The 20,595-nt window shown below is 38.0% G+C and overlaps 1 protein-coding gene across 1 annotated transcript in view; it reads right to left on the reverse strand.

The window, feature by feature from the left end:
• The window catches only part of LOC103519068 (baculoviral IAP repeat-containing protein 6-like), a 21,200-nt gene extending 4,193 nt beyond the window's left edge, over positions 1-17,007 (reverse strand). The window contains exons 1-9 of the mRNA XM_026830682.1: positions 16,606-17,007; positions 14,694-14,872; positions 14,259-14,405; positions 13,330-13,580; positions 12,073-12,201; positions 11,456-11,678; positions 9,677-9,910; positions 7,595-7,816; positions 7,297-7,519 (exon numbers count right to left, since the gene is read on the reverse strand). Of these exons, the coding sequence (XP_026686483.1) occupies positions 7,297-7,519; positions 7,595-7,816; positions 9,677-9,910; positions 11,456-11,678; positions 12,073-12,201; positions 13,330-13,580; positions 14,259-14,405; positions 14,694-14,872; positions 16,606-16,783 (1,786 nt within the window). The 5' untranslated portion in view covers positions 16,784-17,007. The remainder of the gene's footprint in view (positions 1-7,296; positions 7,520-7,594; positions 7,817-9,676; positions 9,911-11,455; positions 11,679-12,072; positions 12,202-13,329; positions 13,581-14,258; positions 14,406-14,693; positions 14,873-16,605) is intronic.
• Positions 17,008-20,595: the final 3,588 nt, after the last annotated feature.

Raw genomic sequence — 20,595 nt, forward strand, 5'->3', positions numbered from 1 at the left:
CTGTCTTCCCTGTTCTCAAAAACATTGTGAATGGATAACATTATGTCATTCTATAAAAGCTCGATTTAAATTGTTCCTTCCTTTAACACGACGGACATTTCTTAAGCAAATATGAAACACAAGCTGGTATATTTGAGAGTTTGCCTCAGTAAATTCGGTACAACGCATTCACTAGTACCGCGTGCAGAACGTGCGCCATCTCATTGTCCCTAAGATCTAAGGACTGCCCCAGTTTCCTTTAAACATAGTACGTTTACCGACTAAAGCATACCGGTCAATGCCTCCGGGGTGAGTCGAACAGCACTCCTATTTTACGCACATCGATACATACATTTACGCCTATCACCTTGTGAGTCTACAATAATTTTAATGGTAACAGATCCCGTCCTGTAGAACCTTTTTTCTTAGGCCTACTTTGAGTGTTACCTCCTCAACGTTCAACCCAATTTTTAATATTTATAAGTTACCAGCTAAGAGATACATTTTTCAACCCTTAATTATGGTAGACTCCAGTATTTGACGGGCTTTGTTGACCATTTCGTGCCAGCTTTTAAGTTAAAATATTACGCTGTTGTCGCAAGTTGTCTAATACACGTCGCAGTCTGAATTGCCCCGTCAACGATAAAACACAGTTTGGCGATCCCAATCCATCCGCGCGTGCATACCGTTCCCCGTGCGATTTGCCCCCAGGCCCCCCCGTCGTTTCTTACGCGTCGGTTTGGCATACAGCGTGTTTGTGAATAAGCAATGCGACGTGTCCGCGCGGAAACCGAGCCTTGATAAACTACGACTCCAGTAGCGGATGCCTGTCGTATGACGGCACTGTAGTGGTAGCAGACTACTCAATACTTCTAGCTTGAGTACATCCATGAGTACCAGGGTACCACTAGTGGTTAGGCCAGCCAGGACGGTAGAGCTTTGGTCTTGAGGGAGGAGAATGGCTTTGCGAATACCTTCGCCTGGGGTGGCAGGGGTCAGACTTTTGACGGGGGACGCCGACAATTTGACAACCTTGGAAGAGAGAAGTGCAGAAAAAGTAGAATTAAGTAAATAAAAAAATAATTCTAAAGGAATTTAAGATTGCAAAATAAAGAAGTAAATAAAAGAGAAGTGGAAAATCTGACAAGTGTTACAAACGCTTGTTACCGCGCCGTTTTTACTTAGTAAAAATCAGACAACCGCTACATTAGACTCATGTGGTCTGTGTCGTAACATGCCCATCCCGTTGTATATCCCTCACCAGGGCGATAAGCGACACAATATTTATATCCTACTTAGGTGCTGGGTAAACACGAGAAGAACTGAGCCATTCAAATACGTATTTACAAATCGAAAAATTCAAAATGCGTTTTTACTTTGTATTACTACAGTATAGCGAGCTATACTAGTAATGAGTAATGAGAAAGTATTACCATCGGTCCAAAATTGGGAAATGACTGTAAAAATCCGTTTTGGAGTCCCCTGATTCCAAAAAAGTGGTTTTTAGCCCATGGTTTTTTTTCTGTCGATCATGGGAATCGAACCCTCGCGAACTATTTACCTTCTCGCTGTGGTCTAGCGCGTACAAATGCAGAGTTCCATCGGATAGTAAGACCAACACATGTAGACAGTCTGACAGCAGATGTATCTCTGTTACTACAACGTCGGGAGATGTAGTAGACACTTGTATGATCTGAAACAAATAACAGCGCACTCAGATTATAGTATTTCATTTTCATTTTTCAAACATAGCAAAAGGTGCTCTCATTTATTTTTATATATGTACAATAAACAAGAATACAACACATTAGGTACAAACATAAGGTGGTGGTGGTGGTGGTGGTGGTGGTGGTGGTGGTGGTGATGATGATTTTGACATAGTATAATAATGGAATGGGTAAAAAAAAAAAGGCAGAGCGGAGGACTAAGTCCAAAAATAGACTTTCTGAGTTATCTATATCGTTGGAAAGAGTGCGAAAATATCTACTTAGGAGATGAACTTTCCCCTTTATTCCCATTTCTCTCTCTCTCTCTCTCTCTCTCTCTCTCTCTAATGCTCTAAGCTCTAAGGTATACCTACATACATAAGTGGTAAGTTATATTCTAACATTTTCATTTACCAAAATTCCTTCTTCAAATCGGTTTACAGAGCTCCACATCTTCTTCTTCTTCTTCTTCTTCTTCTTCTTCTTCTTCTTCTTCTTCTTCTTCTTCTTCTTCTTCTTCTTCAGGTATACCTACCTACATAAGTGGTAAGTTATATTCTAACATTTTCATTTACCAAAATTCCTTCTTCAAATCGGTTTACAGAGCTCTCCCTTCCTGTTTTGCACTCATTATCACCTTTCCACATCTTCTCCTTCTTCTTCTTCTTCTTCTCCTTTTCCTTGTTTTTCATCTCTTTTTTCGCTCTTTCACGGTAAAATAAACAAGATATAATATTGGATTACGTTAAGACGTATTTATTAGTAAGAGAGGTACTCTAAAATTAAAACTTTCTTGAAATTAACTTCCTAAGCCTAAGTACATTTACCCTCAGGACCTGTTGTTTTCTTTCTTCTTCTTCTTCTTCTTCTTCTTCTTCTTCTTCTTCTTCTCCTTCTTCTTCTTCTTCTTCTTCTTCTTCTTCTTCTTCTTCTCCTCCTCCTTTTCCTTCTTCTTCTTCTCTTCCTCCTTCTTATTTTTTAATATCTACGTAGGTACCTAGTACCTACATAGGTATATTTTCATTTTGAAAACGTAATCAACAAATTAAAATATACAAACTAAAATAATTAAATGAAATTAACTTCCTAAGCCTAAGTACATTTACCCTCAGGACCTGTTGTTTTTTTTCTTCTTCCTCTTCTTTCTTCTTCTTCTTCTTCTCCTCCTCCTCCTCCTCCTCCTCCTCCTTTTCCTTCTTCTTCTCTTCCTCCTTCGTATTTTTTAATATTTACGTAGGTACCTAGTACCTACATAGGTATATTTTCATTTTGAAAACGTAATCAACAAATTAAAATATACAAACTAAAATAATTAAATTTACAACGACGTTGGTGGTAAACTTTTTTGTTCGACCTCTAAATCCTCTAACCTTCAATTAGGTACCTACCTCCATTAGTGTCGTATTGGGAAACTCCGACATTTCATAGATTAAAGTAACAGAGAAGGAAAAAAATTGTATGGACGCCGTCTGTCTATTTGAGTATGCAATACGCAATATAAGATCAAAATTTTACCCTCCCCTTTAAAAAAAGCTCTAAAGTGCCTACCTGCTTACTAGGTATGTAAATGTAGTTTCTTACCTTGGTTTATTCCTTTTCTCTCTCTCTCTCTCTCTCTCTCTCTCTCTCTCTCTCTCTCTCTCTTTCTCTCTCTCTCTTTCTTCTTCTCTTTTTTTTTACTTTCTCTCCTAGGGACAAAGTTCTCCCTTATATTTCAGTAGGATTCTGGGTGAGTTTAGTCACATGAAAACTTACTACTCATCAGTTTATATGATGTAGACTAAAGAAGACAGGGGATAACTTAACCTTCTAACTTTTTTCTACAACAAAAATTGCGACGAACTTTATTCTCCCATTTTCCCTTCTCTCTCTCTCTCTCTCTCTCTCTCTCTCTCTCTCTCTCTTTCTTTCTCTTTTGCTGTTTACACTCCAGAGATTTGTATGTGTACCTACCTGCCGAATCTGTATTCCCGATAACTTTTAGCTACTTTCGAACTGTCACTATTATTGAAAACGTTCCAAGGAAAGGGCTCAAATCACTTTAGGGTTCTTGAGTTTAGTTGGGTCTTAGGGTTCTTGAGTTTAGTTGGGTCTTTTTTAGGTTTGTTGGTTGGTTGACAGGAGGAGGTTGATAGAGGGAATTATTGTAAATGCGGAGGTCTTATCGTCCCGAAATCGAAGAGAGAAGAAGACAGGATAGGAGAAAGTCAGCCGCTAGCCGTTCCGAGAACGAACGTTATCCGTTCAGGATAAAATTCGCCCTAGGCGGGAATCGAACCCGCAAAATTTATTAACTTAAAGAAGTAAATAGGTAAGTACGAGTTACGTAAAAGAGTACAACTCTAAGCAATGTCATGTCATGAGACCCATGAGACGTAGGTACCTATCATTTTTGACTTTCAACGTAACGATATGAAAACTACACCTATGTAGATACCTAATACAACATAAGTCCTTCAGTACTTCAGTAAAGAGGCTTAAATATCTTTCAAGAAAGGATTTTCTTCTAGACTTCCAGAGATTTCGAACACATTTGGAAAATGACTTCCAGATTCCAGGAAAATATGTAGGTTATTAGTTATTACACTTATTACCTACCTACTTTCTTTATTATTACCTATGTACTTTCTTTAAAGTAACTTTATTACTTAATGGTACATAGTAGGTATTACCTACTACTGGTCCATGGAATTGTAGATCTCATTCGGGAAAACCCTAATACCAAGTCTGTGATAGACTGATCGGGGACAGCCTTGTTAGTAGTTGTATCTTGGTAGACAGCGCCCTGCCTTGTATCTTGTAAGTGCTAGTTCGCGGGTTCGATTCCCGATAGGGACGAAAATTTTCCTTTCCCCCTAACCTGGGTTCAAATGAATCTCTATAAACAGGAATGAAAATTCGGGATATCTCTAAGCAGGAACTTTTTACTTTCTATTACCTTTACGTATAGGGAACCTATACAAGGTAATGAGAAAGTATTGCAATCGGTCCAAATTTTCAAAATCGGTACATCACTATTGGAAATTTGGGTACATCACTATTTGGACGTATACAACCTGACATGACCTCAGCAGTTAAAAGGGATGCTCTTAAGTACATTGCCTTGATGGACCCGTGATTTCAGCGACGCAAAGCTTCCATCTATCTCTATCTTGAGCTACTCTCTTCCAGAGTTGTCCTACTGATTTCTTGAGTGGATCTTCCCATCTTGTGTTTGGTCTTCCTCTTTTTATTTCCCCTTGGGTAGAGTAAAGTACATTACATGCAGGTAAATAAATTAAAAACAAAAAAAAAAAAAAAAAAAAAAAAAAAAAAAAAAAAAAAAAAAAAAAAAAAACAAACAAACAAACAAAAACGCGTGTTTTTCAACCTAGCCGCACCCAAATTGTACAGAAGAGACATTTGAAACAGAATTCAGAATGTGTGTCAGCCTACCTACATACCTACGTGCTACAATGATAATCCTTGAATCCAAGAACGCGGATTTTTACCTACAGATAAAAGTTAGAAGTATGAACAAAAAATAACAACTGTACTCGGGGAAAAAAAAGAAGATAAAAAGTGTCATGTCAAAACTTCAGCAGGAGAGAGAGAGAAGGAGGGGAAGAGAGAGAGAGAGAGAGGGAGAGGGCCTTTCCCTGCCTTAGGGAAAATGGAAATAGAGGGAAGAATAGGAAGAGAGAGAGAGAGAGAGAGAGAGAGAGAGAGAGAGAGAGAGAGAGAGAGAGAGAAGGAAAGAGAACTGAAAAGGAGGCAACTTTTTAACAATGTTTGTGTTGTTGACGAGCAGACAGAGGTACCTACCTACCTACGTTTTGTCAAGAAGGTTTTTTTATTTATTATTTATATTTCATCCAGAGGGATAAAAATAATTTCAAAAGCTCCGAATGTTGAGTGAAGAAAAAATGTGGGTCAGAGTTGAAAAATAAAGAAAATGATTATGAAGAAAAGTAATGATGCTAAAAACTTGAAACTTGTGAGAGCAGTCCGCACCATGGCGTATAATTAAAAAAAAGAAAGAATTTTATTTGTGAACCATTAACAAGTAAGCATGTGAATAGTTGATCCCATGGGATTTTTAGAACTGTCCGACTTTGAGAAGTTTAATGTAATAGAAAGTCGTGTGATGTTCACACCAGATTTTTTAAGCTGGAAACTTCTCAGTAATAGTGCTTAATAATAATAATAATAGGTTATAATAGTGCTTATTAATTTATACTGATCGCATAGGACTGAAAAGTCCCTTTACTCCAGCAGTAGGCTACTACTATTATTGTGGTCAAATTCTCAAGTTATATTGAGGATAAAATTCCATACCTCGGCTGGGATTGAACCCACGCCCTCCTGTTTACCAGGCGAGCGCCTTGACCACTACACCACCGAGGCAGGCAAATAAGGAGGAAAATATCGCCTGTCCCTTGGATTCCTGCCTATCCACGTTCGACTGTACAGAAAACGACTTGCTGAGAGATTGAGATCTGAAGAGAGAAACGGCTGTAAATATTTATGTAAATTGACATAGCGTTCATGATTGAAGCGTTTGTGTATGCTATAGGTACCTATGTTGAGTATACTGAGGTATTATTGAATTTGCCTTTGTGCCTGTTCAGCATTCGACATCCAAGGCCAATTATTACAAAACGAAACGTATATTTCAATCCTTCAATCTATTGAAGTGTTTTCGCATAATATTAAATTAATAATATCATAATAAATACGATATCTATATCTATGTATTATGTTATAATATGTCATAATAATTATGATATACTTGTACATAACGAGTATCTATTATGCAATATGATATAACGAGTTAAGAGGAAGTCAAGAGCCTAATTAAATCATATTATGGTATACTAGTACTTATTACGTACATGTGTTACTATGACATAATACACGATTTACTTAATTAAGGTTAAATGTAAACAGTATCTAATTAAGAACAGTACTGTATGTACCTTTATTTTCAGACGCAACACACAAAATTAATATTATCTAATATGTATTTTAATAATATTACCTATCTAAATTTAATAATACAAAAAAAAAACTTGAAAATAGGTAAATTGAAATTAAAAAATAAAATAACAAATAAGTAACTCAGTTAAAAACTTGTTGCACTTTAAAGCTCACTCGAAAAAAAAGAAACAGCGAAAATGTTAAATGTTGGAATTTTTTAAGACGAAAATTTATTTCCCGACGAGAATTCATCGAAAAAACATCGCTTACGAAAAAAATCCGCTTTGGAAATGTTGACTCCATTTATCTCAAATCTCTTTTTTTTGGACTTAGTGCGCTCTGCCTCTTGGCCATTCAATTATAACATGTGTACAGAACTCTACAAACTTGGTGGACTCCCCTAGAGATTGGTCTCACGAGACCAGTCCTAGCGAAAATATCTACAGTGTACAAAAATAATTCTAAAGGAATTTAAGATTGCAAAATAAAGAAGTAAATAAAAGAGAAGTGGAAAATCTGACAAGTGTTACAAACGCTTGTTACCGCGCCGTTTTTACTTAGTACGTTTGAGAGTTATGGTGAAACAAATATAAACGAATTCTTACAGGCAGACAATTTCCCTCCTTCGTTAAATTTAGCTCGAAATACTTACTATTACAATAGGTAAGTGTTACAAACTCTTGTCCTTCTATCGGTAGCAGACTACTCAATACTTCTAGCTTGAGTACATCCATGAGTACCAGGGTACCACTTGTGGTTAGGCCAGCCAGGACGGTAGAGCTTTGGTCTTGAGGGAGGAGAATGGCTTTGCGAATACCTTCGCCTGGGGTGGCAGGGGTCAGACTTTTGACGGGGGACGCCGACAATTTGACAACCTTGGAAGAGAGAAGTGCAGAAAAAGTAGAATTAAGTAAATAAGAAAAAAACATAACACATCATCGGGGGCGTACCTGTATGAGTTTGCCTCCGCCTACAGTGGCCGTGCTGGTGCCGGTTCCAGACACCGCCTTCTTGTTCCCGGGGGCGCTGGTTTGAGTCCCGGCCGTGGCAGGTGATTTGTTGGGTCTATAGTGGAAGTCCAGGACCAGTAGACATAGGTGAGGGGAGGGGGGAGGAGGGGAGGATGTCAGTTCTGTGTCCATAGCCAGGGGATTACCTCCACTCTCCAGTCGCTGCAAACAGAACAAGGAAATTAGTTTGTTTCAACTCAACCTTACAGGGAAGCATCATTCCCTGTACACAAAAAGCCCAAAGTGGATAAGGTGTAAGGCAACCCTAACCTTGAGGGAAAATGCTGTTGGAACACGAACCTTACATGGCTATGATTAACAGGATTAAAATTCCTACATTTGTGAGGAGCATATAAGCCAGCCTTGATGGCATAGTAGTCAAGACACTCGCCTGGTAAACAGGAGGGCGTGGGTTAAATTCCAGCCGGGGCATGGAATTTTATCCTAATTTAATTGAGCATTTGATCACATAATAAGTAATGGAGCTCTGAGGGTTAGGTGGTAGAGAACGCCTCTGGCGTTAATCTCGCCCAGTGGTTGGTTACCTTCCACTCAAGATATTATGTATTATTAACACAATTGAAATTCCGTCATTTGTGACAAGCATTTATGCTTAACACAATTAAAATAGACCAGTTGCGTTACTTCGGTGAGGTTTCCAAGTCAAAGAGCAGAAAAAATGAGGAACTAGGGAATTTTTCTTTTCCTTCTACGATTTCTAGATCCCGAGGTAAATCGATTAAAAAAAAAAAGGGTAAATCTTACATCTTGACGTCACAGCTTACGCTCCTGTACGCGATCCCAAGCAAGCCCCCTTGCAGGCAAGACCAGTGTAATGCGTTTGTCCGCATACATTTCTGTGCATTTATTATATCCTGAGGTAACAACTTTTTCATTACAGCGGCAAAAAAAAAAAAAAAAAAAAAAAAAAAAAAATTTTTTAACTGACTTCTGTTATTATTCGTGTAGCATACATGAGGAGCATGGTACTTTTGTGTAGGGCGCTAGACTGAACAGCTGCAGGTATGCACTTAGTGAAGGATATGTTTTGTTGTTTTTCAACATCAAAGTTTCTTTTTAAAGCGGAAAAAGAAGGAAGACAGGATATAGGAGAAAGCTAGCCGTTCCGGTAACGAAGCTTATCTGTTTAGGATAAAATCAACCCCGGGCGGCAATCGACGCACGAAAATCAGATGTCAGACTTTGACCCACCTATCAAACTTCCTCCTCCCCACATCCTTAGCTAAATTCAGTTTAGGGGTGATCTATCCAATCTTAAAAAATTAGCCGCTTGTAATCAGCAGCTCAGTTTTTAGTACTTTTGACAAAAATGTTAATTTAAAACACTTCGACTAAATTTATGACTTGAATTGTACTCGAGTAACCACCAATCTCCTGAACTTGGTCACCGGTTGAAGAGCTCAGTAGCTCACCATATCAATCGTTGCTGAAATAAACTCTCATGACCATACCCGCTGTGGGATACCTCCATGTTTTCTCATTTATATGAGAGATATATATTTTTATATGTGCGAGATATATATTTCTTCTAAATTATTGGGACATTTTTTCCACGACACTACACTCACGTTCTAAGATTCCTGATGCCTAGCATGGTAATACTGTTGGTGATATTTCTAGTACGGGTATAAACTATAAACCCAAGCTTACACTCTAATACATCTCTGTGTGGATCATGATGACTCCTGTCTAGTCCTCAGAGAAATAAAACGGGCCCCAAGGAGGCCCCCGAAGTCACTATGGGGCCAGAAAACTAATCTAATTTTCTTTCTGTGCCCTAAATCACCAAAGTATGGAAAAGTATTTACAATTCCATATTTCGATATGATTCGTCCAAATTCAAAATTCTGCTTTTCCATTGGCTATTACACTTGTAAGATACTTTTCCATACTTTGGTGATTTAGGGCACAGATTTAGATTCTTTACAACTTTTTACGTAGAAATGAATCTTTCGTTTTTAATTTTAACCCAAAAACACATCCATTAAAATGCCTGTTTACCTGTTTCAATTGGTACAAATCCTCCCCCGTTGTCTTCATCCGTGCCCCTACTATTAGACAAGGACGAGGCACATTCTCCGTCTCCTCTCGGTTCACATGTTCCTCATCAAGTGACTCGCTCGCCTTACTGCTATGCTTCACATTAGCCGCTATGGCCGCCGCGCTCACTTTCAACTCCGAGTGACTCAGTCCGTAGTCGTAGCACAGTTTAGACACTGAGAACTCGTTCTCTACCTGTGAAGAGAACAACGATGTGATGAGTTCCAAGTTTTAAGGGCGACTATTTTGCCTTAATGCTTGGGACTACAATCTGGTTTGGGTCAAACTCTTGGACACAGCAATCTGATTGATGTCAAATCAAAAGGTTGATCTATAACAAATAACAAGTTGGGCCCGTCCCTCCTGGAATTTTTTAGCCCGTAGTTTATTCGATCGTGATTAGAGAAAATCAGTGCCTATGTACCTACCTAATTTGTTTAATATTCAGTTTATTATTATTTTTGATTTGATTTTACTTTCATGTAATGATTTTTTAAAATCAAGACTAGAGCCCGTTCTCCCTTTATTCCCAATACCTATGATGTTTAAGTCACCCATCCATTTATTGGCCTTTCTCGGCGTAGCTTAACACAGGTGACGCTAAAACCGGTCTTAAATTATCGACCCAAAGCGAATACAATAGCCCGTCCACTATGCCTTTTTATTACTATCGTAATAATAAAGGAAGAACGGACAAAAAAGGTTAGACAGAGGGAACTGTAACTACTGAGGTCTCATCTTTCCTAATTCGAAGAGAAAAGGAGGACAGGATAGGAGAAAGTCAGCCTTTCCGAGATCGAACATTATCTGTTCAGGATAAAATCCGCCCTCGGGCGGGAATTGAACGCGCGACCAAGGGCTAGTTAGACGTGCTATCCTCCAAACCAAGTAAGCTGGTTTACTTACCTTGAGTTGTCGTACATAGTTGAGTACCAACACGGTACTGTCTCGTGATATGAGCAGGATATAGCCAGACAGCGTGGTAATGTCTACCAGTGGTTAGACTGTTAGAGGTTGACTTACCTTGAGTTGTCGTATATAGTTGAGTACCAGCACGGTACTGTCTCGTGATATGAGCGGGATATAGCCAGGCATAACACCTTAGTCGTTATTTGAAGACCGGTTTTAGCGTCACCTATGTTAAGCTACGCCGAGCAAGGCCAATAAATCGATGGGTGACTTAAACCTTATATTGGGAATAAAGGGAGAACAAGCTCTAGTCTTGTTTTTAAATCATTACATGAAAGTAAAATCGAAAAATCAAATCAAGAATAATAATAAACTGAATATTAAACAAATTAGGTAGGTACATATGGTTGACTTACCTTGAGTTGTCGTATATAGTTGAGTACCAGCACGGTACTGTCTCGTGATATGAGCGGGATATAGCCAGGCAGCGTGGGGAGGACAGGATAGAAGAATGTCAGCCGTTCCGAGATCCAACATTATCTGTTCAGGATAAAATCCGCCCTCGGGCGGGAATTGAACCCGCGACCAAGGGCTAGGTAGACGTGCTATCCTCCAAACCAAGTCGTACATAGTTGAGTACCAGCACGGTACTGTCTCGTGATATGAGCGGGATATAGCCAGGCAGCGTGGTAATGTCTACCAGTGGTTAGTGGTTGACTTACCTTGAGTTGTCGTATATAGTTGAGTACCAGCACGGTACTGTCTCGTGATATGAGCGGGATATAGCCAGGCAGCGTGGTAATGTCTACCAGTGGTTAGAGGTTGACTTACCTTGAGTTGTCGTATATAGTTGAGTACCAGCACGGTACTGTCTCGTGATATGAGCGGGATATAGCCAGGCAGCGTGGTAATATCAACCAGTGTCGAATCTGGGTTGAGGGCGTGGGTCATGGCTAGGGCTGGAGCCGTGGCGTAGGTGACAGATAGAGGCACATTCTGAGTGTACTCTCCCTTCACAAATGGACAGCATGGGGAGTGACGCTCATGCTCTGCCCTGTGGGGTGAACGAATGGGTGAGATGTTATCTAATGTTATATTCTGATGAGAGACATACTACGGGATGGACATGTTACGACACGGACCAGATGCGTCTAATGTGGCAGTTGTTTCATTACTACGAAATAAAAACGGCGTTGAAACACCCATCTTTTTTTTTTTTTTTTTTTAACCCTTTATTAAGGTCATTTTTTGTCCCAATATTTTGCTAAATTATGTTGTTGAATGGGTGAGATGAAATGCTATAAGCTAACCAAAACAAAATTGACATTTTTTCTTCAAATATTAATTAATTTTTACTTCATAATAGCAAAAAATTGTACTTAAATAGGTATTCATTTTCAACAAAACATCCTCCTTTTCTTCTCTCTACTAAGAACGCGGGCACTTACCAAGGTTCATCTGTTGGCTCCCAGCACACCAGGCATACAATACAAGTGAAACACATAGCCCTATCATCCCCTGTACCACTGGGCTGATGATAGAAACCTGCCTGTGCCATCTGATCCGGTAATGCCCATCTGAAATTAAAACAAACACAATAGTGAAACACATGGCTCTATCATCCCCTGTACCACTTGGCTGATGATAGAAACCCTGCCTGTGCCATCTGATCCGGTAATGCCCATCTGAAATTAAAAACAAACCACATGGAAACACACATGGCTCTATCATCATCCCTGTACCACTGGGCTGATGATAGAAACCTGCCTGTGCCACTGTCCGTAATGCCTATCTGAAATAAAACAAACAAACAATAGGTTAAAACACATGGCCTCTATCATCCTTGTACCACTGGGCTGATGGATAGAAACTGGCCTGTGCCATTCTGATCGGTATTGCTCTCTGCATCTGAAATTAAAAACAAACACAATAGGTATAACACCACATGGCTCTATCATCCCTGTACCACTTGGCTGATGATAGAAACTGCCTGTGCCAGATCTGATCTGGTAATGCCCATCTGAAATTAAAACAAACACAATAGTAAAACACATGGCTCTATCATCCCTGTACCACTGGCTGATGATAGAAACTCCTGTGGCCATCTGATCCGGTAATGACTAATGCCCATCTGAAATTAAAACAAGCACAATAGTAAAACACATGGCTCTATCATCCCCTGTACCACTGAGCTGATGATAGAAACCTGCCTGTGCCATCTGATCCGGTAATGCCCATCTGAAATTAAAAACAAACAAAATAGTAAAACACATGGCTCTATCATATCCTGTACCACTTGGCTGATGATAGAAACCTGCCTGTGCCATCTGATCCGGTAATGCCCATCTGAAATTAAAATTATAAATAAACAAATGCCGTTTCTTTGAGTTATTATATCACAACTTTGGTACTCACTGCAGCATCGTAGGATTTTCCAAATATCTCAATAATCATAACACCCAATGTTTTACCTACCATGCTGGCACCGGCCGTTATGTGCATTTATTTTATACATAGCTACACAAAACTCATTTTCTTCACAAGGCTGAGTGGGCCCCGCAACAGCCAGTCACGGAGTCAATCATTTGCATGACACAAATTTTTCCACCCTGCCGGTAATCAAACCCCGGTCTCCCGCGTGCAACGCGAGGGCAGTGACCACTACGTCATGGGAGCTGACTAAACTCTATTATAATCCAACTTACTTATAATCCATATGGGGCCACTTGGCAAATGTTTCCCGGCGCGCTGCCTCAGAGAACATCAGGTTCCTATGATCAGACGGTTGTGAGTCTATTGGGAATGGAGTCGGGTGAAGACAGTTCAGTCTCTCGTTAATAGCGGATGCTATAGCCAGGGCTGGTACATGACGGTTCTGTCTCTTCAACTCACACACTAAACTGTAGCAGGCGGTCTTGAATGACGCGTGCTTCAGCTCCAGACAGATGATGTTCCACTGGGGAGAGGACAATAACAGGGAATTATTGCATTTGTTTCCACTTATAACTTATACAGGTATCTCAAATGTTATAAACTGTCCTGCTAAGAGAACAAAAGGAGGGAAATGGATTTTGGGATTTTAATTTCAAACTTAGAGAGAAGGACAATAGCAGGGAATTATTGCATTTGTTTCCACTTATACAGGTATCTCAAATGTTATAAACTGTCCTGCTAAGCAAATGTTATAAACTGTCCTGCTAAGAGAAAAAAAGGAGGGAAATGGATTTTGGGATTCTAATTTCAAACTTCATTGAAATTCGAAATGGTTTTATTGATTTTGATGGAACTAGGAATTTTTTTTTTTTTTTTTTTTTTATTAAAAAAATTTTTAACATTTTTTGTTTAAAAAAATTGGGGAAAAAATCGAGGAAAAAACATTTTAACACATTAATGACATTATTGGTTAGTAAAATTTGGGACAAATCATCCCATTGGAACACCTTTTCCTTGAGCAAGTTCCACAGTGGAATGAACAAATATAATCAATCCTTCCCTGTAAAATTAGTAGGTATCAGCTTAACCTGACTTTCAGGACTGTTCGCCCCTACACCTAACCGTCAGAAAGGCTTATATCGATAGGCAAACCTATTTGAATCACCCATGTAAGATAGACAACAGATGAAACAATACTTACCTTTTGAGATTTGGCACTCTTTTTTGGTTCTGATTGAGCAGCTTCAATCTTGGTCTCTAGCTCAGTGAGTACTTCGGTCCATAGTCCAGGAGAAAACTCACAGCCAGTAGTTTCAATTGTTTTCAATGTCTGTTGTAGGAGTATAGCCTGCAAATGAACACAATCATAGATAATATTACTTCATTTATTCAGAGCAAAAGTTCAAACATATTACATACAAAGATTTGTCTCTTTACAACTCAGACAGAAAAGTAAAGGAACAGCTTTAAAAAGGAATTTTAATAGTATTTAGCATTGTTAAATGCTTGTCACAAATATTATTAACCAGTTTATACACCTAGATAAATCTTGACTTAACTTGGGCTAGAACCACCAACCTCCAGAACTAACTGGTCAACAGTAAAAAAAAAGAAAAAAAAATCATTAGTTTCATACCTCAGACACAAGCATTTCCAATTTGACTGGATTGTTTTTGCTTTTCAAGCATGTCTGTAACATTGTGTCCAAGAGAAGTACACCATTGTAGTCACTCCGCACTCCCACAGACTTTGTATCTGTCAATAACACTTTGTCATAACTCGGTAAATATGCACCTTTAATAGGTTGGCCCTCTTCTGTAAAGAGAGAAAAAATTAATCCAGTGTTGAAAAAAATAAAAATCACGGGTGTAATTTGAAATTTTTTCACCTCCAAGCAATAAGTCTTCATATAATTCTTATCTTTTTGGTTTAAATACCAAAGTTTTTAAAGTTTTTATTAGAGGCCAAATTAATTCTTCAGGCACAGATGACTTGGTCTAGACATAGTCAACCCCATACTTGACTTTTTTAGCCAATGTAAATGAGCTGAGGCATGTAGGTACCATACACAAATCATAATTTTAAAGTGTCTTTATGATTTGGTGCCATATTGAGCTATTAAATAAATTGAGTAGGTAATGTGATAAGGAACATCAGATAAGAGATATGCATTACTGTGGATGACATTGGAAAAATCAAATGTAGGTGTTTGATATCATGATGCAGTCTTTTGTGTACACTGAATTAATGAGATCAAAGTTTAAATGATTGAAATATCAATCACATTGAAAATGCAGCTACTTTTTTTTCATTTAGAAGTGAGATCAGTTCTCCTCTTTTAGCCCCCCTTAGACAAATAGATAGGTATAAAAAAAATCAGTTCCAAGTTGGGATTTTTTTTTAAATCTAATTATTTAAGTACCTACTCGTACATCTCTTGATTAACACAATTACCTTTGATGATGGTTCACAAGGTGAAAGTTCTAAAAAGCTCAAATGAGAACTTTGACCAGATGAATCATCACCAAGTGTTTAATCAATGGTCATTTAGAAGTGAGATCAGTTCTCTCTTTTTTGCCTCCCCAAGACAAATAGGTAGGTATAAAAAAATCATTTCCAAGTTGGGATTTTTTTTTTATCTAATTAATTAGGTACCTACTTGTACATCTCTTGATTAACACAATTACCTACCTTTGATGATGGTTCACAAGGTGAAAGTTCTAAAAAGCTCAAATGAGAACTTTGACCAGATGAATCATCACCAAGTGTTTAATCAATGGTAGAATAACTTTTGTTTCTAGATGATGGTTCACAAGGTGAGAGTTCTAAAAAGCTCAAATGAGAACTTTGACCAGATGAATCATCACCAAGTGTTTAATCAATGGTAGAATAACTTTTGTTTCTAGAACAATTCTGCCAATCATCTTTGATTTTGAATTCAACTTGATTTTCTTTTGATTAGAAAGAAAATAATAGAAAGTAAAAAAATCAAATTAAAATAGGTACCTACCACAAAAATGGATAGTACATTATCTCTTACTGAAGTTTAAGTAGATAATAAATAAATTCCCTTGGACATTTCTCTTCAGCTGTAGAACTCGATAAAGAAACAACTCTAGGAAAAAGAATCACAAGAAAAATTCAGTTTTTTATGCATGTCAACTTCATTCTCTGTGAAGCATTATTTTGGTTATGTTCCAAATTGTGAATTCAAGCACATGTATTCAAGCAACTGATGTTGTAACCAGCATTGTCAATTGAAAAGTCACAAGGTGCTACAAAAGCAAGTTACAAAGTACCCTGTCATAGCTGTGAACAAACTAGACTTCTGACAGAAAAGATCCCAATTAAGGTTTAAAGTGAGGTTAAGTAGGTACCTGATTGCTGATGGGCTTAGTTTTAATCCAAGGCATAAAATCAACCTATCAGATGATTTTGTATAGTTAGTTTATCTTATACTAAGTGAAAATTCAGAGTAAAGTCTCAGGCATGAGTCATTTTACTATAATCAGGATTGTTTGATAGTCTATGTTTTGGCGGATACAAACCTGCGAAGGCACACTTCCTGAGCACACATCCAGAGTTGATGTCAACAACAATACACTCTGCATTTCTGGATAGCACTATGAGGATGTTCAGGTTGGGATGATAGATAACACTATCTGGATCTGCATCAATATTCAAGTAACCATCATCCTGTAATTTCCACACTCCTCCGTCAGCCATCTTCTGATTCGGATGTGTTTCACTTGCCAAAGGATTGTTCACTGGTCATGATGATACAGCAACACTTCCTAGCACTACTACTTTACAAAATGACGAATAGATTGAGTAAAAGCTTGACAGGAAAATTCCGAGATGCTGGGAAAGGTGTAGCTCGAGATTGAGATAAAATACCTAGCTAACCATTCAGAAAAAATAAAAAAATACGAATCACACGAATTTCCAGAAAAAATAATATTGCGGTGTTGCGAGATGTACAAAATTCCTTTGTGATAGAAAAAACCTCTTTGGATAAGAATTATTTTCCGATCTTTTTTTTTTTAAATAAAAATGTTTTTGAAATAAATCATGAAATAAAAGTCATAAAACTTAACATTGATTTTTTAAAAACATTTATTTTTTATGAGGACACAGTACACTATTTTTGGTATTTTTTTTTTTTTTTTTTTCAGGTTTGTTTGATAGTCTATGTTTTGGCGGATACAAACCTGCGAAGGCACACTTCCTGAGCACACATCCAGAGTTGATGTCAACAACAATACGGGTACTATTGAGTTGTAAGGGAGCTACAGGCGAAAGAGTGGGAGGAGGTTTTTTCACCGCGAATGAAAAAAACCTGCGACACGCTTCTTCCACCTTCTCCTACTTTTACTTCATGCATTATACGTAGAGTGGTTTGAGTTTGGTTTTATATTTAAATCTCAGCTAGCTTTACCACGCACCTATAGCTACCTATCTATCTCAGCTTTACCACATTTTTTTTTAACAAGTTGAGTGAGGGGATCAACAATTTTTATCTCGTTCCATAATTCCATGAAAATAATTTTCTCCTCCTCCTCCTTCTTTTCCTCCTCCTTCTTTTCCTCATCCTTCTTCTTTTCCTCCTCCTTTTTATTCTCCTTCCTCCTCCTTCTTATTCTCCCCCTCCTCCTTCTACTCATCCTCTTTCTTTTCAATACTCCTTTTCTCCTCCTCCTCCTTTTCATACTCACACTCACTTCTGATAGTACTCTGAGGCATCATCTCTATTCCTAACCTCTCACAATAGGTCCTTCCTCCTCCTCCTTCTCCTCCTCCTCCTTCCCTTTCCTCACTACCCCACCCCTCTTCTCTCTCATATTTCCTCTCTCCCCCACTAGGTTCACTCTCACACTCCCCCCCTCCCCTTCACACTCATCTTCCCCTCCTCCCCCTCCTAACTCTGTGGGTTCACACTCGTGGCTAAATTATTCACAATTTTCGCGCTCATTCCCCCCTCCCCCCGTCTCCCTCCCTCCCTCCTTCTTTCAATTTTTTCCAATTTATTTTTTCGCCAGAAAGTAGATTTTTTTTTTTTTTTTTTTTTTTTTTTTTCCAAAATCTCGGGGGTTTTTTTTTCTTAATTTTTTTTTTGTTGGCGATCAGTGTGTGAAATGTGAATGAGTTCTCGTTCTTATAATATAAGATTTACTAGCTGAATTCCGTCGCTTCGCTCCGGAATCCCGCTAGTTCATCCCGAGGCATGGCCAAGCTTGTGGAAAAGGCATGGCCGAACTTGTATTTTTATCAAACTAAAAACATAAACGAAACTCAATATTAGGCGAGCGAGGAAAAGTTTTCTCTCCCTCAGTCTCTGCACTCTGTGTATTTCTTATGGTGATTTTAGCGATCAAAAATTGATCATATCTCAGGATCGGTTTAGATTTTCGCAAAATCCTTTCTTATTGCACACCTAGACCATAAAAGGAATATTCCTACCAAATTTCAGCTTTCCAGGTGTTGTGGTTCTAGAGATAGAGCGATCAGTGTGTGAACTATGAAATGTGAAATGTGAATGAGTGAATGGATCTCGTTCTTATAATATAAGATTATTGGCCTTACGTTCTACGAGTGTTTTAGTGGTTGGCTACATGTGTATGGGTTGGCTCGCTGTCTTACCGTTGGCAAACGGTTCCCCATGTAACCACTAACCATTTTTCAACGATGAGCCAACCCTACGATTTAACAACCATCGCATTGATGCGATGTTGTTAGAGCTGTACTTTAGTACTTATCGATGTACCTACTCTTTTTCGGATAAAATACTTAAGCTAGTGTTTTTAGCTAGATTCATTTTAGTTATTCATTTTTCCCCTAGAATAGAAGATGGAGGAAAAGCATGGAGAAAATGAAGCACATGTCTCGAGGACAGTAGGGAATTCAGACAGCACCAGTACTTGTCTCCATAATACACCTACATATGCCAGCACTTTCCAATTTATTCAGGGATAATAATACTCTGTATTTTGTGCACAATATATTTTATGACATTGGAGATCAGTAAATATGGTGTTTCAATTTTAGCCTAAAGATAGATAACATAAGTATTGGTTACTCGGATTTTTTTTACACAGAAAATTTTAAATAACCAAAGGTACCTATGTATCTTTAGGCTTGTAACAATTGTAAACAATGGTATAATGAGTTGTTTTCTTTCCAGAGGGTGATCTTATTTAGGTTTTGGTAGTTTTCTGTTTCTACCAAAGATAAAAAAAAAGAAATATCTCAAAGTCAGCATTTTTGGAAATGGAAAACAACAAAAAGTAGAACATGAGATTGAAATTTATTTTTTAAAAGCTTACTTTCTATTAAGAAATGCCTACCTAGCTTTGTACCTATCTATAACTTATTTACTTATTTTAACACAATTTAATAGGTGGTACCTATAACCAAGTAGGTACATGAGTTGCTTTTGCTATTGACTAAATGAACCATGTATGTAATTATGGCATAATTTTGGAAACATGGAATTGACAGCCAATGAAATGGTAGTTTAACTTGATGAAACTCATTAGTGAACATTTAATTCCCTAATGGGCTCAATCACACAATGTTTGTGTTCAGTTTTATGTCATGACTTAAGCAGAAGAGACCTTTGCAGCCCTAAAATTATACACAATTATAATTATTACAAATGAATATGACTAGTTCCTAATGCTAATCAAAGAGCATAGTCAAGACAACTCAATAATTTCTACTCACCCTCTATCAGTTCAATTGCTCCATTCCTATCTATCCGCCTCACTTGTTCTCCTTTCTCCCGCAAAATATGTTCAATATTTGTTACCCCTGGCTTTTAATCAGTAAAACCATTTCAAGTTGTCTGCTATCATGATGGTTGGAGCACCCTTCACATTTCACTATGACAAACTCCTTTTTCATAGCTGTGTTTTGAGATGAGATGTGAGTTTCTTGTACCCGCATACTTTACAGGTGTAGGCCAGCTTCAATTTGTGGTTCTAGCTGATTGGATAGGTTCAGGATTTCCCGGAGTACTAAAAGAACTAAGAATGTGTTTGACTAAATAGAACACTCCTCTGATGAATATTACACGGTTGATAACTTGAAGATTTAGCTAACCTTGATATCAGGTTCACATTTCTATTAAAAAGAGTTTCTGGCACAGATTTGTGATATTTTCAGACATTGTAGTGTTGTATTCATGGTTTAAGGGTTTTTGGTGTAATTTATCTCTCTACAATAAAAGAGTTTATAATAGTTACATATCTACATATTTCTGTGTAGAACTGAACGAGTAGATTCAGGATCTCAGTAGTTTTTTTTTATAAATCTTAAAAACTGTAGAGTTTTGAAGAAATGATGAAAACAGCTCGGTCGAGGTGAGATAGGATATTTGTTTCTACAGTTTGGCATTGGAGGGTAAACTTAACAAAAGGATAACGTGGGAGTAGTTGGGAGCCTTTTTTTCTGACCTGCTGTCCGGCGGCATTTTCTAATTACCTTTTATATTACTATTTTTGCTTTGTTTGTAAATTCGCGAATATGTTTGTAATGAA

Source organism: Diaphorina citri, unplaced genomic scaffold (assembly GCF_000475195.1).
Source record: "Diaphorina citri unplaced genomic scaffold, Diaci psyllid genome assembly version 1.1 scaffold2518, whole genome shotgun sequence".
NCBI classification, from domain to species: domain Eukaryota; kingdom Metazoa; phylum Arthropoda; class Insecta; order Hemiptera; family Psyllidae; genus Diaphorina; species Diaphorina citri.